The sequence below is a fragment of the Desmodus rotundus genome, chromosome 2 (genome assembly GCF_022682495.2).
Source record: "Desmodus rotundus isolate HL8 chromosome 2, HLdesRot8A.1, whole genome shotgun sequence".
Taxonomy (NCBI): Eukaryota; Metazoa; Chordata; class Mammalia; order Chiroptera; family Phyllostomidae; genus Desmodus; species Desmodus rotundus.
In genome coordinates this window covers 106,814,158-106,839,643 of record NC_071388.1, presented here as the reverse complement: position 1 = coordinate 106,839,643, position 25,486 = coordinate 106,814,158, and the positions used below count along the sequence as shown (strand labels likewise).

The following is a 25,486-nucleotide window of genomic DNA, read 5'->3' as shown; positions in this document are numbered from 1 at the left end:
TGCTCTGAGCTGGTCCCCATCTCAGGAAGGACTAGGGGCTGGACCAACAAAGAGCAAAGGCCTCACTCCCCAGAGTGTTCCCACCTAGTGTCAAAATTCCCACCTCCCTACACAGTGAGCCAACCCAACCCACAAGAGTCAAAATCCATGACTTTGAAAAATTAGATCATTATTCACATTGCAAAAATCTCCCCAGGCTTTGACTGGTCAGTCTTCAAGGCTCTCCAGGCATGTGAAGTAGAAGTGCTGCCTGCTTGGACTGCAGAGGCAGCATGAACTGGGGGCCACTGCACAAACGCAGCTGCTGCAGGGAAAGCAGGTGGGGAAAGGAGAGAACGATGGGTTCTGGGGGCCCAAGGACACAAGCTCCATAAAGATCAGCCTTGGTTCTCTATCCAGGTAAAATCTACCCTGAACAAAAAGCTAAGTCCCCAAATCCCTACTTTCTTTGACAAAGTTCAGTGATGCAGTGCCCGGTGCACAACTGGTACTCAGTACATATTTGCTGACATCAGAGGAGAAGCAGTCACTTTCACTCACTCACAAGCTAGGGTGGCGGTTCCCTGCCAGGCACTCACCTTGAAATAAAAAGACACTACTTAAGGAAATAAGTAGTGCGACCCAGGGAAAATCTGAAAATGAAAGTGGTCATGTATTCTGTCATCTAGGATTCAGAAGGTGGCTGTAATGAGATATGGAATATCTCACATTTAGGATAAACCCCAGCACCCAACCAGGGATGCCCAAGAAAAAAGTTCCCCTCACTAAGAAGGGACATGGGAAGCACCATGATATGATCAGAGGACACAAGCTTGAACCAGGTCAATGCAGGTTAGCACCCAGACTCTCTCAATTACTGTGACCTTGAGCCACACACTTGCACTCTGAATCTTGCCTGTCTGTTGTTTTTTGGTTTTTGCCTATAAAATGGGCCAGTTACTCCTTCAGGCTGCTGTGGGTGTGGTATGATGATTTGCAGGTCAGGTATCTGGCACATGCATTCAATGGTGCCTGTCATGTGCCAGGTCCCAGCTAGCTGGTCAGGATCCTGGGGTGCCAGTTCCAGCAAATCATGGACTTTGCTGGACCCAACTATGAAAAAGGTCATTGTAATCTATAATCTCCAAAGATCTTCGGCTCTGACAGCCATAAAATGTTGTAGCTTTTTATCTAGGATCTTTGCCCCTGGTTATTCTGACATAAATTCTTATAGCTGAAAGGTAAATATATTCACTTTTATACCTGCGAGGGGAAAAATACTGCCTCGGCACTACTGCCTTTATTACTCTAAAAAGAGAAAACTATCATCCTACCTTTACTGCGACGATGATAGTTTGGTTGGCCCCAAAAGGCTCTTGGGCAGTCACTTCAACTGTAGCAGTCCCGACTGTGGGCCCCGACACCAGAAAGCCTTTCTCATTAATGTGCACTATGGGAACTTTCTCGGGCCCATTCAGGACACGGTAGCTCAGAGACGTTGTGCCATCCCTTTGGAAAACAAAGCAAAGCTGTTTTTCACACAGAAATGGGGGCCTGGGAGGAAGGCCCAATGTTATCTCCACTGTGCACATATGGGAGCCTGCCTCTTCAGTCACCCACAGGGAACACAGTTGGGAAAACCAAAAGTTCCAAGGAAAGCATTTCTTCTCCCCCTTCCTAGACCAACACGGACCCACCTAGCTGGTCAGTGGGGAGGGAAAGACCATGAGGGCTGATTTTCTTTTATCATGGGACATTTGTTGTAAAATGTCATTTCTGAGGCAAACTGTTTTCAATTTACTGAAATCAGGAAGCCTGGTGTAGTGGAAAGAAAATGGGGCTTTGAGTCGGACAGACCCAAAGGCAGTCCCAGCACCCCGCAAACAGCTGTGTGCCTTGAGGCACATCATATCCCCTCTAAGTCCCCTCAGTTGTGAATGGGGAGCAATGCCCTATTCCAAGGGCTGCTAATAGGGTAAAAATGAGCTACTTGCTCAGCAAGTGATCTCCAAAACTACTCACATTATGCAATGGGTTAAAGACAAATTGTGCAGTATTTTAAGTCTCTTACATATTCATTAATATCATAAACTAACAGGAAGGCTTTGTGCCCCAGCCCTATAAACCGTTCCTTAGAGGACTTTAAACAAATGTTATCCCTGGCTGGTACGGCTTAGTGGATTGAGCACCAGCCTGAGAACCACAGGGTCACAGGTTCAATTCCTGGTCAGGGTAAATGTCTGGGTTGCAGGCCAGGTTCCCAATGTGGGGCGCACGAGAGGCAACCACACACTGATGTTTCTCTCCCTCTCTTCCTCTCACCCTTCCCCCTCTCTAAAAATAAATAAATAAAATCTTTAAAAAACAAAAAAACAAATGTCATTTTCTCTGCCTTAACATTCAACCCCATCATCAACCTCTTTTAACCTAAAGAACTCCTATGCATCCTTCAAGAACCAGTCAAGCATCTCTATCTGTGACGTGCCTTCCCTAACCCCTCACATGAAAGGCCCTTCTTTGGGCTTCAGCTTGAATACTACATTTCGTTTCATTATAGCTCTTATCATGCTATCTTCCTCTTTCCCCCCAGCAGATTCCTTAAGGGCACCAGGTGTTATGCACCTCTTTTCCTGAAGCCAGGCACACAGCCCAGAATTTAGACAATTTGGCTTAGTGAACCATGTGTACGTGTTTCATGACCATTAAGTGCTCCTACGGTCCTTACAGCCCCATTTTGCAACTGCAGTTCAAGTGCAAGTCATCCCCTGCCATGCAAGGTAGGGATTATGTTTGCAGATATGCTTTTTTATATATATTTATTGATTATGCTATTACAGTTGTCCCATTTCCGCCCCCTCACTCCACTCCATCCTGTCCACCCCCTCCCTCCCACATTCCCCCCCTATAGTTCATGTCCATGGGTCATACTTACAAGTTCTTTGGCTTCTACATTTCCTACACTATTGTTAACCTCCCCCTGTCTATTTTCTACCCACCATTTATGCTACTCATTCTCTGTTCCTTTCCCCCTCTCTCCCCCTCCCACTCCCCTGTTGATAATCCTCCATGTGATCTCCATTTCTGTGGTTCTGTTCCTGTTCTAGTTGTTTGCTTAGTTTGCTTTTGTTTTTGTTTTAGGTGTGGTTGTTAATAACTGTGAGTTTGCTGTCATTTTTGCTGTTCATATTTTTTATCTTGGTTTTCTTAGATAAGTCCCTTTAACATTTCATATAATAAGGGCTTGGTGATGATGAACTCCTTTAACTTGACCTTATCTGAGAAACACTTTATCTGCCCTTCCATTCTAAATGATAGCTTTGCTGGATACAGTAATCTTGGATGTAGGTCCTTGCCTTTCATGACTTGGAATACTTCTTGCCAGTCCCTTCTTGCCTGTAAGGTCTCTTTGGAGAAATCAGCTGACAGTCTTATGGGAACCCCTCTTGGTAGGTAACTGTGTCCTTTTCTCTTGCTGCTTCTAAGATTCTCTCCTTCTCTTTCATCTTGGGGAATGTAATGATGATGTGCCTTGGTGTGTTCCTCCTTGGGTCCAGCTTCTTTGGGGCTCTCTGAGCTTCCTGGACTTCCTGGAAGTCTATTTCCTTTGCCAGATGAGGGAAGTTCTCCTTCATTCTTTGTTCAAATAAGTTTTCAATTTTTTGTTCTTCCTCTTCTCCTTCTGGCACCCTTATAATTCGGATGTTGGAACATTTCAAGATGTCCTGGAGGTTCCTAAGCCTCTCCTCATTTTTCTGAATTCTTGTTTCTTCATTCTTTTCTGGTTGGATGTTTCTTTCTTCCTTCTGGTCCTCACCATTGATGTGAGTCCCAGTTTCCTTCGCATCACTATTGGTTCCCTGTACATTTTCCTTTGTTTCTCTTAGCATAGGCTTCATTTTTTCATCTGGTTTTTGAACCAGTTCAACCAATTCTGTGAGCGTCTTAATAACCAGTGTTTTGAACTGTGCATCCGATAGGTTGGCTATCTCTTCCTCGCTTAGTTGTATTTTTTCTGGAGCTTTGAAGTGTTGTCATTTGGGCCATTTTTTTTTTTTTTTTTTTTGTCTTGGCAGGTCTGTTACTTAAAGGGGCGGAGCCTTAGGTGTTCACTGGGGCGGGGTAATGCTGGTCGCTGCGCTGTTATGCTGTATGTGGGGGAGGGCCCAAGAGGGAGCAGTGGTGCTTGCTCCACTCTCCACTGGATTTCAGTCACTCCCTCCGCTACCCACAATCATATTGGGCCCCTCTGGTGCTGGCTCCCGAGTGGGTGGGCCTGTGCACGCTCTAGGCCCCTGTGGGTCTCCCCAACAACCTCTCCTGTGAGGCTGGGAGTCTCTCCTGCTGCCGCCCCAACCCCCACGAGCTCTTTCATTCAGAGGTTTGAGGCTTTATTTCCCCGCGCTGGAGCCCTGGGTTATGCGGTCTGCTTTTCTCCCCACTGTTCGTCCCGGTCTATCTGTGTGCGAGTGTGGGGACTCGGGGTACTACCCGCTGCTCTGCCTGCCCCACTCTCCACCACTCTGAGTCCGGCCCTCTCGGTTTATCTGTGTGCAAATGTGGGGCCGCAGGGTCTGCCAGTGGTCAGATTGCCTGCCCCTTTCGTCCCACACTCAGCCAGTCTCGGTCCACCACAGCCATGCCAGCCCTCTCCGCCACGGTGCCCGTCTCCGCCCCTCCACCGGTCTGGATGTATGTTTCTTTTTTGTCTACTTGGTGTCGGACTTCCTTGCCGTTGGACTTTCCGTCAGCTCTGGTTTTGCGAGGAGGTGCAGTGTGTCCACCTACGCCGCCATCTTGGTTCTCCCCACAGATATGCTTTAAAACCGTGTTTCTCAAACATGAATGTGCATTCCCATCACCAGGGGGTCTTGTGAAAGTCCAAGGTTGGCATTTTCACGTGCTCCCATGGGATGCTCATGCACTTTGAATGGCAAGTTTAAAGACATACAGGCATTTGGAAAATTTAATACTTCCAAGTTGGTGCTTTTTCCGTTTTGAAGTACTGGATTTTAGCAGCAGGTATTAAACAGTTTCTAGGCTACAGGGAGGAGAAGAGGGCCCTACAGGCCTAAGTGATGAAGAAGAGCATGGACGTCCACCCAAAGAAAGAGGAATGCAAACCGATTTTAAAGGCAACACCAAGCCCTGGCTGGTGTGGCTCAGTGGTTTGAGCACTGGCTTGCAAACCAAAGAGTTGCTGGTTCGATTCCCAGTCAGGGCACATGCCTCGGCTGCAGGCTAGGTCCCCAATGAGGGGTGCAAGTGAGAGACAACCACACATTGATGTTTCTCTCCCTCTCTTTCTCCCTCCCTTCCCCTCTGTCTAAAAATTAATAAAGTCTTTAAGAAAACCTTAAAAAATATAAAGGCAACACCAAGAAAGATGCTCAGTTCACTTAAAGCAGCCACAGTTGCTGACAACTTTTTAAAAAATGTTATTTTTATCTTCATCTGAGGATATTTTTTAAAAAGATTTTATTTATTTATTTTTAGAGAGAGGGGAAGGGAGGGAGAAAGAGAGAGAAACATCAGTGTGTGGTTGCACCTGGTGTGCCCCTCACTGAGGAATTGGCCAGCAACCCAGGCATGTGCCCTGACTGGGAATGAAACCGGCAACCCTTTGACTTGCAAGCCAGCGCTGAATCCACTGAGCCACACCAGCCAGGGCCACCTGAGATTTTTTTCACTGCTTTTATAGAAAGAGAATGAGAGAGAGAGAGAATATGACAGCGAGATAGAGAAACATTGATGTGAGAGAGAAAACATCAAATCAGTTACCTTCTTGTATGTGCCCCAACAGGAATTAAATATACAACCTGGGCATGTTCCCTGACCAGGAATCAAACCCACGACCTTTTGGTCTACTGGACAACATTCGAACCACCTTTCAGAAACTTAGGGAGCCAGGGCAGCTGCTGATGACTTTGACAAATGAACTGCTGGATGCGAGTGCAGACTTATGATCTTGCTAAAACCGACTCACGTACCTGTTTGTCTGAAGCTTTATAAATGAGTTGGGTGACATTAATATTTGTTCTGCTTCTACTTCAGGGTTCAGCAGCAGCAGCTTCTCAAATACCTGGAACAGGGGCACATTTTATTTCATATGATACACTGGAATCATGTCCAGGTATTTGTTCTCCCTCAGCAGGGACAGCCAAGAGGGGCTCACAGATGAGAAACAGTTGTAAGCAAGCAGCTGTCAGGTAGCTGATGATGTGCTGGGGTAAGGGCTAAACACTGAGAGGCCAGAGGTGTGAGGAAGAGAAAGAGGCAGGTGCACGTTGTGCACCCTGATGGGAGCTGCTTCCCAGAGCCAGGCAGCATGGGTCTCTGCCTCAGTTCTGAGGCCAGGAACACAGGTGAGGGGAGGTACATTGTTTGCCAGGATGTACGCACGAAGGCGGCACACACAATTATAGGGCCTAGGTAGGATCTTGCTCAACTATAAGTCTGCCAGAACTGAGCTTGCAGAAAGCACCATCTAAATTCTCCTTCCTCTCAGCAAGACATCTTGCCCCTCACCATGGTCATCTCAAAAGAACCTCTGTCTCACCCCTTTGTCCTTATGTTGCTCCCTATCCTGCCAGGCTCTCTCTGGACCCAGAGAGAGAGAGTGGGTGTGGGGGCATATTGGTGACCTCAGGCCAGCAGCGGGTAATAAACCTGGTAATGCTGGACTGAACCTAATCCTGTCACTCCCCAGGGGCCTTGAGGCCCCTGATGGCTATAGGGTTTCCAACAGGAAACCAACCTGACTCCCTTCAACATCACTATGTTCCCTGACCGTATAATCCTTAAGCCTAGATATTTTTTGTTTGTAAAATAGGTTTAAAATAATCCTTGCCATGCCTGTCTCTTGGATATTGGGATTCACTTGACACAGTGTGAGTGGCAGTGCTTCCTAAATGGGGAAGAACCAACAGCCTTTGGCAGCTGACAGATCCGATGTCAGGTGAGTCCTTCTGCAAGGCAGCTTGGTGAAGTAGCCTCACGGACTTCAGCTCAGACACACATACTGTGCAGGAAACACAGACACAAATATGTTGTCCTCTATTTTTCTTAAGCATGTATTCTTTGTTGCTCCCCTTTGATGGAGGTGAAGGTACAAGAAATCTCACTTCCCTGTTAACCGTGCAAGTACCACAGTTAACGGCAATGGACACTTGGCCTGACAGGGAGAGAGCAGAGTGGGGAGGACTGTGGCCAACTGCAGCACGGCTCTGCTGAAGGGGAGGCTGCTGCTCATCCCCTGCCGGGTGTGCCATGTGGCACATGCATGTCTTATGTGTCTAATACCTGCATATTGGGTTTTTATACAAAATCTTCCCATTTTTAAATGTTGGCAACAAAGAAAAACTGTTTCAAACCATTAAGTGAACCAAATAAAACACATGTGTGGATCCAGCTCCTCCTAAGTTTCTAATGTTCTCAAAATTCCACATGCCATCAATTCGGGAAACCAAGGCAGAGAGACATGAAGAGACTTAAGTGAGGTCACAGAGCGTGGAAGCTGCGGTGCCCTGTCAGCAATCCCACGACAGGTGCTAGAACTTCATTTTTAACCAGAAGGAACGTGTATTTGTGTTTATCTGTTTATGTGTGTATACATGCACGTCTGTGTGCCCGTGTCTGTGTGTCTTTCGGCATGTGTGTGTGTGCTGGCGTCTGTGGACAATGCGCATGTGAGGCAGCATTGAGGGCTGCTGGCAAATAGGCATTTCCTTCTTTGAAAATCTGCTTCTTTACCCCTGTTGGGGTGTGTGCCTGGGTTATAGATGGTTTATTTCTTTTTGAAGAGGTTCTTGAACCCATTTCTTTTCTCCTGATAGTTAGGGGGTGCTTTCAGTTTTTCTTTGTAATTTAGGAGGACCCAAAGGTTACGGGGTTCCAGATCAGCCAGATAGGGTCCTTGAAGCTAAAAATGTACTTCACAGGGCCTAGAAAGGCAGAGGAGGCAAGCTGGACAAATACAGGAAGCTGAGCCAGGGGTGGGAGGAGGACTGCTGGGCTCTGGGTCCAGAATTGGTAGTGTGCCCTCCAGAGGCTGTGAGCAGGCCACCTCTCTCTCAGAGGCTTCGTTTCCATCTATGAATTGACAGGTCACGCCATCTCCCAGGCCACCCACAGGGCCTACCACCTGTCTGCTGAGACATGGAGGGGCCGCTTCCCCTCCACACCTTCCTGTGGGGCCACAGGCTCATTGTCAAGCAACAGCGCCTGCAGCTCCTGCTCCTCAGGCCTCACAGGGGCACTGGGGATGGGGAAAACATGCCTGCCTGTTAGGTCTTCCATGAGGGTTTGTAAAATAAATTCAGACAATTATATTAACACCCAGCTCAGACCATTTTCCAGCCTCTTCCTCCCACAAAAGCACCCCACATTCCAAGCCTAGAAATTTTTTCTACTTTGGAAACACATCAAGCTACTTCATACCTCTAGGCCTTTGCACCTGGAGTCCAGCCAATTCCTCCCATCCTGAAATGTCGCTCCTCTGCGAAACTCTCGGTCAGTGCATCTCGAGGCTCCCACAGCATCTGACACACCCCCAGTCCCAGACCTTCCAGACCCAGAACTCCTCCGGGGCAGGGCAGTGGAAATACTCATATGTGCCTGCATGGCCCCTGAGAGGAGCAGGGTGCTGGGCTGGCACTTACTCTGTCTCTCACATGTGGTTTTGGCCCACCTGTTCTTTACCTGGATTTGGATCTCATCAGAGAGTTCTTCGGCGAGGCCATGCAGCTGCCCAGCTTTAGGGTCCAGAGCCTTGACTACCACCCTCAGCCCGGTCCGGCCTTTTACCCGACCGTGCACGGTCATGGCAAAGTTGTACTGTGACGGGAGCCGAAGTGACGCCTGGGACAGACACCAAATATGTTTTCAGGGAGAGCCCTGGGGCCCCAGAACCCCCAAAAGGGCAGAGCCAGTCAGAAGCCCCAGACTGTTCTCAAAGGCTGCTGCCTTCCTGCCCTGGTCAGGGCCTGCTAGCCCGAAAGTGTGCAGACTGAGTCACACCAGAACGAGCACAGCACACCCCATGCTGTTTCACTATGTTCTCATGTGAATGCTAAAAAGCCTTTTTTTACAGCAGGACTCCTCAGAGCCTTCAGTGTGCAGAAGTGGTTATGAATCAAGAGGGATGCTAGGCTTAGAAGTGTTTCCCTGCAGAGTCCCTGTGTTATGGGGTATCTGTGAATAAGTCACTCTGCCCATGTACTACAAAGAGTCTGGGGAAGCCCCCTGGCACTGGGAACAGGTTGGCTGGGGAAGGCATTCGCCCTGCATTAGACAAGCTTCGAGCAGCCTCTAGAAAACTCCATCCCTGTGACTGGCCCCCCCCTTCACAACCACTCTCCCCTCACTATCCATGCATAAGGTAACAAGGCATATCACAGAACCACCTCCCACTCAGGTCCTGTGGGCCCAAGGCCTATCTGGGGTGGCAGCCTGGAGTCACCAGGCCTGGTACCCAGGTCCTTCTCCCTACTGGCTTGTGGGGCAATCCTAAGTGAGTCCCTCCCCATATATAAGCTCCAGTTAACAGGAAGAAAGGTTTAAGTTATTTCCAACACTTTCCAGCTCTGAGATCTGAGGAAGGGCAGGGGTCCACTCAATGGAGGGCTAAAGAAGGGGAGTTTGGCCTCTGCCATAAACCAGGAGAAAACTCTAGGGCTGCCAGGCATCGTCTCAAAAAGGGAGTAGAAGTTACAGGTTAGGGGCCCTCTGGAACTTCTGTGACTTCCCCACAAAGTTGTCATTTTTCCCACCTTCTGTTTGGCAGGTTATCTGTAACCTACTCTTTAGTGGTTAGCAAGAATGTGCTTAAGACAAAAAGGGCTGTGGACAGTCTTTTAGCACTATGAAAAGGATTGCTGGGAGACCATATACCTAGACACAAGGACTGAGAGGAAGGACAAAGGGGGATAGGGCAAGGTGGCAATGTTTGGGAGGAGTCCCGATGAACCTTGAGAGAAAGCAGAAAGGAGTTAGGACTGGCCGAGTGTGAAGATGCAGACCTAGTATGTGGAGAGTTGGGGGAACCCTCCCCTCCCCGGACTCTGGCCTGGGATGGAGGGTGGGAGGCTCTGGGCAGGTAGTTACCTCATGGTGCCGCCCCCGGATATCCAGGATATCCCGCTTGGTGACTGACCAGTGGAAGGTCAAGCCTGGCACAGCATTACCAAAGGAGAAAGGGTTCTGGTTGTTGGTGATTCCAGTGATGTAAACGGGCATCTGTGGGGGGAAAGCCCGGCTCGTGAGAAGCAGAGTCCAACTGACAGGAGTGTCCCCGGAAGCCCTGGGGCACTGCCCCAACTCCCTCTCCACTGCCTGGGGACTTTTGTGTCTCCTTTGTGCAACATGAACTGTGTCCACTCTGCCCTCACCAGAGATAGGCATGGTACAGGTGCGAGAAGATGTAATAAAAAAGCAAATGATGGAGCCAAAGACAGAACTAGCCCCTCTTCTCCCTGTCCTTCTTGGGCTGTGGGCTGTATTTCACTTTGGCTGAAGGGCTCCATTCCTGAAATGACTCCCTCAAGTTCTAGGACAAATGCAGCTCCCAGCAGCACAGTGCACTCTGCCCACAGTCCCTGCCTGGGCTCCTCTTTCTCACTTACATGGATGGGTGCAGGTGGGATCACAGCCTCCTCTAGCCTGTACTCACTGAGTGTCTACTAGAGGGAACATGTGAGGGCCATGCAGCAAAAGGTAATAATAGACTCTGAGCCAGGCTACTGAGCCAGTTCCCAGCTCCATCATTTACTAGCTGTGTGACTTTGGGCAGAGCTTTAAGCTTTCCACGTGTTCACTTCCTGGTCTATAAGATGGAGATGACACTGGTGGCTACCTCACAGAGTTGTGATAAACGCCAAATGAATTAATACACAGAAAGCACTTAGTAGAGTACACACTACACAGCTGTCAGCTCCTAGGTGTGGAAAGGTCAGGCATTGTCAGTAAGTGCACCAGCACAGGACTGGAAGGGGGTAAATGCTGTGAATAAAAGGAGCATTGCCCTGTGGCAGAGAGTAGCAGGGAGTGCTGGTGTGGTATGAAGGTGTGGCATGGAGCAGGAGATGCAGGGAAGGTTCCCTTTAGGACAGGGTGTCAAGCTCATTTTCACCAGGGGCCACATCAGCCTCACAGTTGCTTTCAAAGAACAGTACGTAATTTTAGGACTGTATGAATGTAACTACTCCTTAACAGTTAAGCAAGAGTTCGGTGCTGCTGCTGGGTAGAAACAAGGTGCTGGGCCAGATAAAACAAGGGAGAGGGCTGGATTTGGCCCACAGGCCTTGTGTTTGCCACCTGTGCTCCAGGAAGTAGAGCTGAACCCTGTAGGGAAAGAGGGTTATGCAGATAAAGGGGGAGCAGAGAAGGGCTCTAGTGAAAGGTATAGTGTCCTAGCAGTGGCTCCCCTAACCTCATCCTGAACCAGAATCTGCTAAAAGGCTGCTCAGACAGCACAGACAGGAAGGGCTGGATAGGGGCCCACCTCACCTGGGTCCCTGTCCTCATCCGAGTGATGGGGGCTCGGATTCTCACTGCCTGAAGAAGCAGCACCTCCACCTCCACGAGATCCTAGAAAGAGAGTTTTGGAGCTCAGGCTGGCTGAGAGTATGTTAATGTGCTAGCAACAGGGGTTTCAGGAAGGGACCCCTCTAAGGAAGAAGGCTTCTGCCAAGGCCTGCTCATTCCCATGGCTAGAAAGCACCCACAGGATGTTGCTCAAGGCTTCTCTTCCAGAGGCAGCCTGGCTTGTGGCTGTCTCTCCCATTCCCCAGGGTGGCGTCAGCTGGAAGGAGGGCAGGTCCCACCCTGGTGCTCCAGGTAACACTGTAGACTTGGGGGCAGTGACTAGGGACTGTTCTTCTCTAGGCTGGGAAGCCCTCACAGGACAGGTTTCCAGACCCTTCCAACCTCAAATCCAGAGCCTGCTGATCTCTCTAAGCAGAGTAAATGGACAAATGCAGGAGCCAGGCAGAGACTGAACAGAGCAGACCTCATACCTTCCTTCATTCTGAACCCTATACTCCTTTAATCCTTGCCAAAGACTAACTTGAATGGCTTCTTTATAGTCCTGTTAATTCACTCAGAACGCAGGCTAATGAGACTCTTAAACCCTTTTTACATAGCCTGACGCTGAGCCCATCTCCTGTGTCTTGTGATTTGGGCTACTGCCTGACACATAGTAGGTCCTCGATGAGCATTTACTCCCTTCCTTTCCTTTATCCTTCTCACTGCTCAGTCTGCTCCTGCCAGTCCTAGTCCACTTCTTGACCTTGGGTGCTGATTCTTAAATAGATAGAACTGGAAGCTTCTGACCAGAATCACACACTCTTCATATGGAGCTGGTCTATAGCCTCTACACCTTCCAGGGGGCATCAGGGCCTTCTCCCAGCACCTCCCTCAGCCTGCCAGAAGGGAGGTACCAAGAGAGCAGTGGTCCAGCAAAGTCCGACTACAAAGAATAGCGATGGCCAGCAGGGAAAGGTGGGCTGTGTGCCCCTTTGGCCAAATTTCCAGTCAGCTGCCATTTTCAGCCACCTGGGCCCCCAAGAGGGGAATAATAAGCCAGTTCCTGAAGCCGCAATACTTTCTTTAGAGAGATTAAAAAAGGGCAGAGCCTCTCTGGTCCTTAATTCTATTCTCAAGGACATTTATCTGAGCCCCACTGCATGCCACGGCATAGACTTTTATATTCCCAACGCTTTCTTGTCTTTAGAAAATTGGTAGGCGGAATCAGTGTTACCTCCATGATTCAGAAGGACTGTGTGGTTTAACTGGGATAGTTGGACAGACACCAAAACTTCTGGAGAAAGGAGTAAATAAATCAACTCAATGTCAGCTCAAGGTCAGCCTCAAGGAAGCCTCCTTCCCAGGGTGGCACATGCACCAGCTCATTCCCTGGGGCACTCTGTGTTCTTCCAGGGCCCCAACTCTGGACAAGGAACAGGATGACTAGGTTCTGAAAAGTTCTTGTCCAGTCACGTTGCACAAAACAAAATGCTCTTCTGAAGCCCAGATTCCCAGCACAGTTGTAACGGTGCAGCAGCCTCCCCTGAGAGGCTTTTGCAGGTCACTGAAGGCTAAGGGTGTCAGGGAGAGTCCAAATGCCCCGAGCCCTTCTCAGGAGTGGAAACAACCTCCCATCTCCTTCCCAGAGTCCCTAGGAGGTATCTACCCCCTGAGAAGAAGGGAAGTTATCAGATTTAGGGACATCAACTTCCAAGTTCTTGGTGTCAGTCCCACTGACATGAAGCAGGGGTCTCTCCTAGGGGAGAGGACTCCCCTAACTTGGCCTTCCAGCATCATGTTGACCCAGAAAAGCAATCAGGACATGTCCCCCACTCTAGCAAAGAGGCTTGGGAGATAACCCCAGTGGAGCCAAAGATATTAGTGGACGATTCATGTTTTCTGTTTTTCTTAGAAATATAAACCCAGGCCTGTTGGTATCCAATTATTTATGCTTGTAAGAGCTAAGCCAGAGCACACCTCTGAAAACTCACACTGTAATTCACAAAGTGTGACAGAGCCAACAGCACCCACTTCTTTTCTCTCAGAACATCCCCAGCCCTGCTCGAAGTGAATGAACAAAAGGAATGAGAGCTCTGCTGCCGGCTGCCCCAGGTAAGGCCCTAGAACTGCCTTGTAGTAGCTGATCCACTAACAGCTTCTGTGGCCCCTCACCTGCAAACGGAGAGTGACAAAACACACAGGTGCTAAGGGATAAAGGAGGGATATAAAACACTCTGGGCAGTGTCTGCCATCACAGCTGCTACCATCACCAGGCACTGGAACGTCCCCATGGCAGGGGGCTGGAGACACTGTCCCTTTAAAAGCAGCTGCAGAGACTCAATCTGGAAAAGCATCCAGGTGCTCCCAAGTTGGCAGGGCTGACCCCGGTGACAGGCAGGGGCTGTAGACTCAAAGGGCAGAAGCAAGAATCTCAGAGAGGTGGTCCTCAGGAGCAGGGCCCAAACCTGGTAAATAGGGCTTCCTCCCCTTCACAGCTGACTACCCCAGCAGCTGCTGGGGGCAGCAGGATGCCCCATCACGACAAAGGATTCAGAAAGCAACCATATTTGTTACCTGAGACACGATGACCAGCTTGCCGGTCTCAGCATCCACAGCCTGGACAACCCCTGACACGGTGCTGTTGCCAACAGCAAGCCCCCGAACCAGCCCAGCACAGTTCACCACTGCCACACTCTCGTTGCTGATGGAGAAGAGGATGTTGGACTGCGGCTGGGGGCCTCCCTCAGAGGTGATCTGGAGTAGGGAGAAACAGCAGTGCCCGTCAGCCCCTATCCTTCTGGCCGGTCCAAGCCTCGCCTCTGAAGGCAAGGGTGTCAACACCCCAGAGCATTCCATTTTAGCCTGTCTGATGTCCAAGGCAGGTGGATGTGCCTGAAGCCAGGGTAGTACAGGTGGCTACTACCTTGCAGATGTCTGGCCACGGAGAGGAGTGGGGCAAGGATGTAGCCTTTGGCTCCTACCTGTATCATGGCCCCAATAATCAGCGTCACCTTCCTGGGTATCAGCCTAAATGGGGGGAAGACCTGGGTGTGGAGATAAGAGAGAGAGAGAGTGGGCCATTGCATTCCAAGGTCACGATGCTGGGCATAGTTCACACTTAACATTTTCAGGGAGAGGGGAACACAGTACACGGACATCACTCCTCTTGAAGAGGCACCAGGGAGAGCCTGGGTCTCATGCCAACTCTGAAGGAACCTGAGTGGCCTGCACAGAATCTCATCCAACCCATGGGCCCAAGAATCTGTGCTTGGGGAGTGCATGCTCTGCTATTTGTGAATGTCTCCTAGGAGCCATTACAGATGCACTTTTTCCAGCCCAGGCCTGCAGAATCAGGGTCTTTAGACCGCCAGGAGATTCTGATGCACGTCAGTTTCCAAATCCACTGCCTTTGCTATTTCCCCAACTGTTTTGGATGGTTGTTACCTCTTTCACTAAATTTCTCCTGACAAATTGCCTCAGAAGTTCTTTACTCCAATGCCCTGAAAACTTTTCAGAAAGTGGGCCCAAGGGTAGAGATGAGGATGCCCAGTCTCTGCAGCAGGGCGAAGCCCCAGATCCTGCTCTTGTACCCCCTAATCCCTGACTAGCAAGGGCATAAGAAGAGCTTAAGGGAGAAAGTGCCAGTTGGCCAAGGGGATGCTTTGTGCATGAAGATTAGTCTCTTAGAGCTGTGCTATTTACAGGCAGAAATAAATTCTGCTTTACCAGGAGACAAGTGCACTTCCATTTAGGGATATAATCCACATCCTTCAGAACACAGATTGATTAATACAAAGCCTGCCAGCCTATGTGTGGCCGAGACCCTTGGAGGACGGCGGCAGGAGCCAGACAGTTTAGTCTGCTGCTACTGAAGGAGGAAGCTCCATACGACTTCTTGGCCCCTTGTGACTGTGGGGCTCTGGTCAAACCTCATAGCATGAGAAAGCACCAAGTCACTTGCTGAAATGATGCTGGGGGACCTCAGAGCTCCCATATCCAGGAATTACTTGCTCCAGGTGCTCCCATTCCAAAAGCTCACCCCTTCTAGGGGCCTGTTCTGAAGTTCAGACTGACTGTCATGAAGAGTTTCCACACATGGACCTACAACTGTCTGTAGCTTTCATCCATCCATTACTCTCTGGAACTTCCAGTTTAAAGAATGTCCTCCTAGGACCCTGCCAACTGAGAAGTCGCTTCCCTTCTCTGAGCCGTATCAATGCCCCTTATGTCCCAAAGGGAGATTAAAGTAACTCAGCCCTACTTCTCTGGGGCTGACCCCAGATTCTGCGACTAGTAGTCAGAGCACACAGCAGGGCACAGATTTTAAAAATGCCACTTCTCAGTGGCTTCCTGGACTTTCCTTGAAATTTCACAAAAAAAGACATACTCCCCTCTCCATCCATGTGTCCCACAGTGGCTGGGCTCATCCCATGTGGCATGAAGAGAAACAGCTTTACCTCAATCTGTTGTGGGGCCGAGTTGATTCTCTGTCCAGCTTTATTGGTCACAACTGCAGTGAGACTGGTCTGGCCAATGGCCACACCATGGATGTGGAATGTGGCAGTGTAGTTGTCAAGGGCCTCGTCAAGGGAGCTGGAACAGAGGGAAGGGCTGGGCACTTCTCCCCGAAAAGAGACCTGTCAACACTGACCCCAAGATGCCCTGTTCTGACCCCTGGGGAACTCACACCAATGTGACAATCTGGGAGGTTGCTTGGAGCTTCAGGTCCATGAAGGCAAAGTATTTGGCCAGGAAAGGTTTCTTATGAGAGTCCAGCACACGGACATATGCCTTGACTGTCTTCCCAATCTCCACCTACATCACAGGGACAGACACTCAGGAGGGCCTTTGAAAGACCAATTCTACCACTTATGGCAACCTTCAGCTTCCTCAGAAACATCACCAAACTCAAACCACAGACCTGGAAATTAGGGACAGGTCACCTGTGTTGACCAGTCCCTAATTTCTGACTATTAGCCAACCAACAAATAAAAATTAATTGAGTATTGGCTGTATACAAGGGACCCTGAGATACTCAGATGCATAAATTACACTCCCTAATCGTAAAGAACTAACAGCCTAGTCAGACTGACAAGGCACAGCTTAGAATGGCAGCCAGCATGCAGTGCACCACTAAGTGCACCAATGACTGAGTATCTCACATCTGGCAGCGTACAATACAAACAGTAAGAACTCCAGGAAACAGGAGCCAGAAATGCTCAGTGAAGAAGTAAGTCTGGTCAGTGAATTACCAGTGGAAGTGAGACCACAGGAGGAATATGAGACTGTAAGAGAATATGGCTTTTTCAGTTGCCTAAGCTGCTCAAACACCTCTTTTAATTACTAACCATTCTCTCCACTCCAGAAAATAAGAAGTGACAGTAACCCTCTATAAACCTGGCTACAGTTACTTTAGGTATTTGAAGTATAAACATTTCCTATTTATATTTTTAAAAAGCCTATATCTATTATGTGTTTATTTGCAAAAGACTTGGCATTAATGAGCTTCATTCATTTGCCATTGAAATTCCTGAGAATCCAAAAACCTAAATAGTGGAGAGAAAAAAATCATGTTCAGCAAGGCGTGCACCTGGCTGGTTAGTACCTACACCAGCTAGAGGATAGAAATTCCCAAGTCAGGGATGATAATGGAGTCAACTGCAATTGGGATTTACAGCCAGACTTCACTGATGTCAGCTGGGCTGAAGAAGTGTAACCTCAGAGGTGCATTATGTACACAGAACAGCAGAGATCAGAGACAGCACTGCAAGCTTGCAGCAACTCAAGAGCAGGGTGGAGGATTGCAGAAACCAGGGGACAAAAGCAAAGAACATGAGAAAAATATCTCCCACAGCCACAGCATTTTCCTGGTTTTTGTGAATCAGCAGAGAGGGAGCCACGTGAAGAAGTTGACACTGACCTTGTCTACCACTCGGACGTACAGCTCCTGAATGTCTGAGACATAAACGACAGCCTTTGCTGGGGCTGGGAAGGCGAGGCACAAGTCGTGGATCATGATGGTTGATGTGCCTGGGAGCAAAGGGTGGACCTGCAGGGTTGAAGGTTGGCTGCACAGTTACAGCTGCTCACCGTAGCAACCTATCCACCATGGAATGCCATTTCCCAGAGACCTCTGGGGCAGTGGTCAACATTAGTGAACAAGAAACATCCTAACCCAAATGTTGCCCTGCCCACCCCTCATCATGAGCCCCCACAGTCAGCCAGGGGATGAGCTTGAAATGTAAAATATTAGTGCTAGGATGGATCTCAGAGAGCATTTGTTTCCTTTGTATATTTTACAAAGAAAACAGAAGCTGCTCAAAGTGGGGCAATCAGTGGCCTTGGGGCATGTAGCCATATCTCCCATCTGGGCAACCTGCTGCTGCAGCTCCAGTAATAGAAAAGCATCTGGCAAGTCAGGGGCTGGCGGGCACGAGACCGCTGCTCCTCACTCAGAAGTCCCACCTGAACTCAGAATCACAGAACCTGGGAATAGACCATGGAAGCCTCCGTGGTCTTAAGTGTAAGCTCTTTGAGTCTCACTCATCTCTACATTCATTTCTAGCACAGCTCTGTTCAAAGCAGAGAGCTCCTAAAATGTTCTGAGTAGGTGAACTCATCTGAGCTATTACTTTCCAGCCTTTCACTGCAAAAGACCACCCTCCCCTTGTCAAATCTTCTCTCTCTACCCACTTTCATGGGTCCCATCTCAAAAGAACCTCTCCCCAAACTACATCCAATCACTCTCTCATGCTACAGATGGATTTTGAGCAACTTGTCATATTGCTTATGTGTATATTTCAGTGAGGTAGTCTGGCAGCTGGACAAGCACAGGCAAGTCTTGGAGCTAGTGGTGAGCCCAGTGGGGTGCATGCCTCCCATCTCTATCTGGCTCTGGCTTTGAGGTCTTATATTCTTTGGGGGCTGTTTTCTCTCCTACTGTAGCCTCAGGGCTGAGACTAACCTGTGGTACTGACTGTCCCTAATAAACTTGTCTTGATTAGATCAATAGCCAGAGGCAGAGTTGAGTCATTCAGTTAATGAAAAGAAACCTGGTGCTTCAGCCTGCTTAGTTAGCTTTACTTTCAGCTTTGTTAAGACCTGGAAATTCTGGGAGAAAAGTCTGCAAACCCAATGTACCTTCATCTATTTGGGAATGGTTGTTTCTGGTCCAACTCCTTCAATGTACATATGGGGAAACTTAGGCTCACACAGGCTGAGAGCACAGCCTGAAGGGCAGCACTGGGAGGGAACACAGGTGCCTAAGTGCCCAGTGTAGGGCTCCTTCTACCACACTCTTCCACTTCCAGAGCTGATATGTCCAGAGCCTAGAATGGAACTGTGGAGCAAGGCAGGGAGTGGGGTATATAATCTGAGCCATCACCAGGCCGAGGAAGGGGTCTGGGAGCACCAGGCCTGTTTCACAGAGCACAATTCATCCTGGTTCATTATATTGCCCCAGAGAGACTCATTTAAAAATGGGAGAGAGAAACAAAAGCTTTCTTTGAGAATATAATGCAAGTATCTGATGCAGCCCTCCTGAAAAAGCTACTGCCAGCAGTAGCTGGCATACTTCACAATGTGAAGAAATTACACATAGTACCAGCTGCTGATGGGAGGCTTTTTCTTTTTCATTTTTTTCTCTCCTTCAAAAGGACCATTTTGCAAATTGTAAAAAAAGGCAAAACAGTGGTGGGGAAATCCATTCCTCTTCCACTTGATTTCATAGAGGTGGGATGTCAAGCTACCTTCCAGGTGACGTGAGAGGAAGATGGTGTCATGCTGCCATTCACGGAGAGGCTGTGTGGTACCCTGTTCTGTGTGCTTGAACACATCAGCTCACTTCAGGCCCATATGACAATGATTTAAAGAAACCACTCTTGGGGAAGTGAGAGGAGCTGCCAGCTAGCTGGTGGCAAAGAGGGGACCTCTCTCTACTCCTAACTCTAGACTGTGCACATTTGTTATACCACCTTGCTTCTCCAGGTGTTTCAGACCCCCTTGCCTCTTGACTGGCATAAAGGAGGTATGTGAAGGAGAGGAGGTAGGGGAAATCTATGCCTAGAATGAATTCTAATTTCTAAGTGTTGAGAATTTCAGCATGTACTAGCCAAGGGGAAAGTCCTGTCATCTCTTCAGAGACGATGAATGCATGCTCATTAAGATTCTGTAAGTAGACCCAGAGCCAGCTTTGTTCATGAGTGGGCTGAAGCTGTGATGTCCACTTGTGCCCACTAGGCACTGAGGTCCTGCTCATACATCTAAGCTGCTTGTTTCCTTTGGCCCCACCATGCTTTAGACTTGTCCTTTGCCAGGCATTCGCACAAGAGTAAGGATCCTACAAATTTCTGAATATCACTGGGGCCAACAGCTCTTACTTCCTACAGTGTGGCCATCAATACCATGCGGTGGGCCAGGTAGTGCAATGCAAGAGTGTTGGGCTCCATGCCCCTGAGTAGATGCCCTCAGGGCTCACGGGGATGACCAGGATCACACAAATATCACAAGCACTGAGAAGGTCCTGGCTTAGACACAGGATGAGACTTTATCCAGGGATTCTGGCCAGCTCTGAACTTCCCACAGGATAAGGGCTGAGGATATGCGCTTCCGTCTAGAGGTCATTCTCAGAGGAAAAGCAGGACGCACCCAACTCCAAGCCTTGTAGCTGCCATCTACTGCCAATTTCATCTCAAGTTCCCTCCTTGGATATATAATATCGCCATAATGGGCTACGTGTCACAGGACTAAGGAGATGAGGAGACCACTGCAGCTCTTGAGAGCTGTGCCTCCCTCTGACTTGTTCCCACTGAGTCCTTAGTGCTGGGACCAGAGCCGGGCACATGATGGGCCTCAATATTTGCTTAACGGCTGCTTTAATAAAGGTGTGAAGTGCTCAGCCCACAGAAGGATGCTTCCCTTGCTCTTATAATCCATGGGTTCTCCTTGGAGGCCTTATTTTGGAATGTAAAGAATTTGTTGGGAAGAAAGAAAACCTAAGCTTAAGTCAGGTAATCAGTCCAGTGTGCAAACCAGCCAAAAATGAAATCAAGGCCCCTCGCAGACTTTCGGGGGCTGTGTGAGCAAAATGGAGCCCAGTCCAGCACGGCCCCCGGAGCACTGTGTGGGCATTGGACCTTTCACAATGGCACTGGCGCGAGCTCCACAGCTCCTGCCACAGACACTCAGAAGCCAGAACACACCCAGGAGCCATTTCTGCATCCCAAATGTGTGTCAAAAGGGAAAGAAAGAAGCATTTTCTATGACTAACTAAAGAACTGTGTGGGCTTTCTTGTCTCTGTGATTAAGGGAAATGAGAATGCTACTAATTTACAGCTGGAAAATGCCAAAGACGTGCAAACATCCTTCAGAAATAGCCATTTGAGAACAACTGCCACTACTATCACGGATAGTCAGCTCTCCACAAAAGATTCATCTGCTGGTTACAGAAGAGGTAAAGGAAACCAGACCCTGATTTGTACCTAGAGTTGCAATGGTCTCTGAGATTTGTACCTAGAGGTCTAAGACGATGGGGAGCAGACACTCTAGTGGTCAAAGTAATCCTAGTAGGGCCTGCACATGGGGTGCCGCTGGCACTAGACTTGTCCTGGGGGTCCTGCCTGCAGTGGGTACTCTGTACCACTTGAGAGCGCCATGAAAGAGGTGAGACCATGAGCAGAGGCCAATCCACAACTTAGAGAGAGAACTGCTGGAGCTCTGTTGGACCATCTGTAAAATAGGAACATCAACTCTTGTCATGACTGAGAGACTCCTAGAATCTGTTGCTGAGACGCACTGTATAGGGCAGGGGTGTCAAACTGATCTTCACCGGGGGCCACATCAGCCTCGTGGTTGCCTTCAAAGGGCTGGATGTAATTTCAATGCCTTAACAGTTAAGGGGTAGTAACATTTATACAGTCCTAAAATTATTTCGGCCCTTTGAAGGCAACCCGAGGCTGATGTGGCCCCTGGTGAAGATCAGTTTGACACCCCTGGTCTAGGGTAATCCTAGAATTACAGCATTGTAGAACTGAACAGGGGTTCATAGGTCTCCTGGGGAAGTTTCAACTCTGACTCTGGAACCCCATGTTGTGTCTTTCAGACAAGTGTCCCAGTTTCTGTTCGAATATACCTCCAGAGGCAGACAGATGTTCACTGCCTACAGAGGCAACCTGGTCCACCATGGACTCTTAGATGCTCTCCTTCTTGGAGGAAATGTCCCTCTCTGGTCACAGGCTAACCTCAGGGCTTATGCAAAATGAAAGGTGGGAGGTAAATGTGAGTAAAAGTGTGTCCAAGTGTAGTTGGCACTGTACACATTTTTCCCAACATGAAACTTCCTCTTCTTGAAAACAGAAGAGCTACTTTTAATCTACAAAAGTAAAGCAAAACAGGCATATATTTCAAGCAGTTGGGATTATTTAAAATTTGAGGTTTTCCTTTTAGCGTAAAGGATGTGACAACGAACACTCATTTACGTGGCAGGAGGAACGGTCTGGAGAATTACCCTTTCTTTTATAAAAGGAATAAAAATGCTAGGGGAAAGCTTCAGATATGATCTCAGACTTCCAGCAACCCTCAAGCTTCCTCTAAAAACACACATTTGTGCCCAGGTGCTGAGAGACAGTTTTTCTTGCTCTGATTCACAGCAATGAACCTACAGTCCTGCTGACTATGGCCCTGCTTTGAGAGGAACAGGAATATTAGGACGTACTTCCTTACCCTTCTCCAAGAGACTGCACTGCGAAAAAGCCCCCTCTCCATAGGACAGCTAAAGACCAAGGTTGACCACTGGAGGAATGTAAAAAGTGTTAGGAAAAAAAACCCAAATAAGAAAAAGACAAAAAGATCTGAACTGTCCTAAGACAATGCTGGCAAAACTGATGAAAAGAAACAGCCTGGACAGACCTATAACAGGTGAAAGACTAAATTGTTATCAAAAAACTACCCACAAAGAAAAGCCCATGTCCAGGGGGTTTCACTGGTTAACTCTACAAAATATTAAGAGTAACTGTTACTAATTCTACACAAATTCTTCCAAAAATTAGAAGAGAGATCACTTTTAAATCAACCCATGAAGCTGATATTGCCCTTATACCCAAACCAGACAGACACATCACAGAAAAAAAAACACCCTACAGACCAATATTGTTCATGAATATGAGCATAAACTCCTCAACAGAATATTAGCAAACTGAACCCAGTTACGTGTAAAACAAAGTATATATCATAATCAAGTAGCTGTTTTCCTAGGAATGCAAAGGTTGGTTTAATATCTGAAAGTCAATTAATGTAAGACATCATATCAACAGAACAAAGAACAAAAAACCCACATGATCATCTCAAGAGATACAGAAAAGTATCTGACAGAATCCAATACCCTTTCCCGTGGATGTGTGAGTGCACAGACAGAGCTGACAGCTAAGGGGGTGTGAGGTTTCTTTCTGAAGTGGAGAAAATATTCTAAAACTGACTGTGGTGATGGCCGCCCACATATCTGAATACACTAATGACAACTACGCTGTACACTTTAAATGGGTAGATTGCATGGTACCTAAATTACACCTCGATAAAGTTGTTATTAAAAATACCAACAAAAGATGCATAGTAGCTTTTCCTTAGACATAACCTGCGCTCTCCAGTTTGCCGCAGCCCCCTCCCCCCACTGCCTGTTACTCCCCCACACTGAAGCTAAGCATCAGGTGACAGCATAGCATGCCCCAAACATATTTCTCACACCCTGCTGATTTAACTCACTCACTTTATACCTGCCCCACCTCACAGGCAACTGATTTTGTGACTCAGCTGTTGAGAGTCAGTGGATGCAAACAGAGAAATGTACCTGCAGAGAGTTATGGCTTGAAATACCCTGCAGAAATTGAGGTGACATATGTTTGATTTCTGACTAGGCCACAACTTACTGTATAATTGTGGGCAAGGCAGCTTGGCTGTATTTCTGAAAGGAGATTTGGGGAACAGGTCTCTATGAAGGTTAATTCTGACATAAGCCTTCCCTGGAATTAAGAAGTTTGTTTTACGCTGCTGCTAGCTTGGAAGGGCTCCCCTGTGGGACCAGGGCAATACTAACAGCCAATGTGGACACAGGACTGCAGGCAACTCACAGCCACGGGGAGGCCCTAACCTGTTCCCTGTTGCTGCACTATCTGCACTATACCCACCACAGGCCAAACACTGAATCAACCTGGCCTCTTTCGAGTCCAGGAAAAAGTCTTGTTAGGTGCTGGGACAACTGCAGCAGCCCGCATGTACTTGGCAACCATTGCTTAGCAGAGGGGATGCAGGTCTGAGGCTCAGAGCAGTCCAACGGCAAGAGTGGAACTGCAATTTAATGACACCGCTTCAGTGTCATCGCTGTGTTTTTGTCTTTGGCTGCCTGCATTTATGACTTATGGTAGTGGTTTGACACATTCAGTAGTAACGGTTTCCTTTTAAAGGAAGTTCAGTTGTCACTGGTGTTTGTTTTTACTCTTTGCTATCACTATAGGGTTATTGAGAAAAACAACAACAACAAACATTTAAACTACCCAAATGATCCACTAGGAGAGAATGGCTGAGTACAAATGGTTGTACAAAAATAACTAGCCAGCCTACACAGCAACATGGGGAAAAACTTAAGATTAAATAATTGAAAAAAGTAGAACGCTAAATTCTTCCATGCAGTGGACAAAGATGTCAAATTTGCAAGAATAGGGAGAGGATCAAGAAAGGAATGTGGAAAAAATAGAAAAAGCTAACACATCTTTTAAAAGCAACTTTATGGTTGTTATAGTGGTGCTTTATATAAGGGTATTTAATCTTAATTAATAAAGATTGAAAGGAAACCATTAGTTAACTAATAGTGTAGGTAGTTTGTGGAGATGAAATAAAAATCACAAAGGTAGGCAAAGGACTAAAGTTTCTCCCCAATGAATCAGAGAATTCAAAGAACTCAAACTGCAGCTGACATGATTAAGGGCCAGCTTTTAAATCAATCATGAACCCACAGCCAGCTGGATCGTGGAGATGAGAGCCCACACTCACCACGGCACTGCCTCTGGCCTCCTGGTAGGCCACCTTGACAATGTCTGCGGTGCTGGTGTTGAGGAAGAAGTAGCCAGAACCTTCTCTGATGTGCAGCTCTGCCTGCAAGGAGGATCAGGCTAGGAGGCCAAAACTGCCAACCCAGTGGGCCACGTCCAGGCAGCAAGGTGGCAGGGAAAGGGCTGTACCTGTATTCCAGGGTAGTTGTAGATGGTCATCTCTTCCGGGCTCACCCTCACATCCTCTACCAGGATGAGTTCTATGGAGGCCGACACAGGCACAAGAGGGTCGTGCTGAAGGGCAAGGCCAGCACCATCAGATCCAGGAGGCAACAGGTCAACCCTGTGCAGTCCACAGGCCTACCTCCCACCCCCTGGGAAGAGCAGGACAGAGGCCCCAGGTCCTGGTGTCACCACAGGGCACTTGTTATGTCTGGGACACGAGCCCCAGTGAGCCCATGTAGGAACCCAGCTGAGAGGCCACATTTCTTTGAGGCATCTCATAATCCTGCTAAGGCAAGTGCCCCCATCCTACCTGCCAGGCTCCATGTGGGGGGCAGTTCACACACACACCTGGAAATCAGGGGGCACATAGCAAATGACCAGCTGTAGTCCCACATGGCAGGGACAGGTGCTTGACCAGCCTAACCACAGGGGATACTGTGCAGGTGTCCTCAGGTTACGCTCGTAAGAAAGCAAGGTCAGCCCTCACCCCTTAGGCCATGTGCATATTTAAGTACCTTTGTGTCCTGCCACATGTCATTCCAGGGAGACTGCTGGACCAGACTCAGCTCCAACCCACCCATATGTTCACACACTTGAACACCTACTATGTGTTAGACACTGGGGAGGGACAGTAGCTTTCCTCAGGGAGATGTATTCTAACACAAGGACTAAAGAGAAGAAGTAAAGGGTGACAAGGATGTGAGCGTGGTGGAGGCTGAAGGGGC

At 48.3% G+C, this 25,486-nt stretch overlaps 1 protein-coding gene across 4 annotated transcripts in view; it reads right to left on the bottom strand.

Moving 5' to 3' along the window:
* The window catches only part of NUP210 (nucleoporin 210), a 115,911-nt gene that overhangs the window by 19,867 nt on the left and 70,558 nt on the right, over window positions 1-25,486 (bottom strand). For all 4 annotated transcript variants that reach the window (XM_045185817.2, XM_053918524.2, XM_053918525.2 and 1 more), the window contains exons 19-30: window positions 24,726-24,830; window positions 24,538-24,639; window positions 17,420-17,548; window positions 16,187-16,314; window positions 15,957-16,092; window positions 14,481-14,543; window positions 14,074-14,253; window positions 11,482-11,562; window positions 10,081-10,212; window positions 8,677-8,835; window positions 5,967-6,058; window positions 1,314-1,488 (exon numbers count right to left, since the gene is read on the bottom strand). In XM_045185817.2, the coding sequence (XP_045041752.2) occupies window positions 1,314-1,488; window positions 5,967-6,058; window positions 8,677-8,835; window positions 10,081-10,212; window positions 11,482-11,562; window positions 14,074-14,253; window positions 14,481-14,543; window positions 15,957-16,092; window positions 16,187-16,314; window positions 17,420-17,548; window positions 24,538-24,639; window positions 24,726-24,830 (1,482 nt within the window). The remainder of the gene's footprint in view (window positions 1-1,313; window positions 1,489-5,966; window positions 6,059-8,676; window positions 8,836-10,080; window positions 10,213-11,481; window positions 11,563-14,073; window positions 14,254-14,480; window positions 14,544-15,956; window positions 16,093-16,186; window positions 16,315-17,419; window positions 17,549-24,537; window positions 24,640-24,725; window positions 24,831-25,486) is intronic.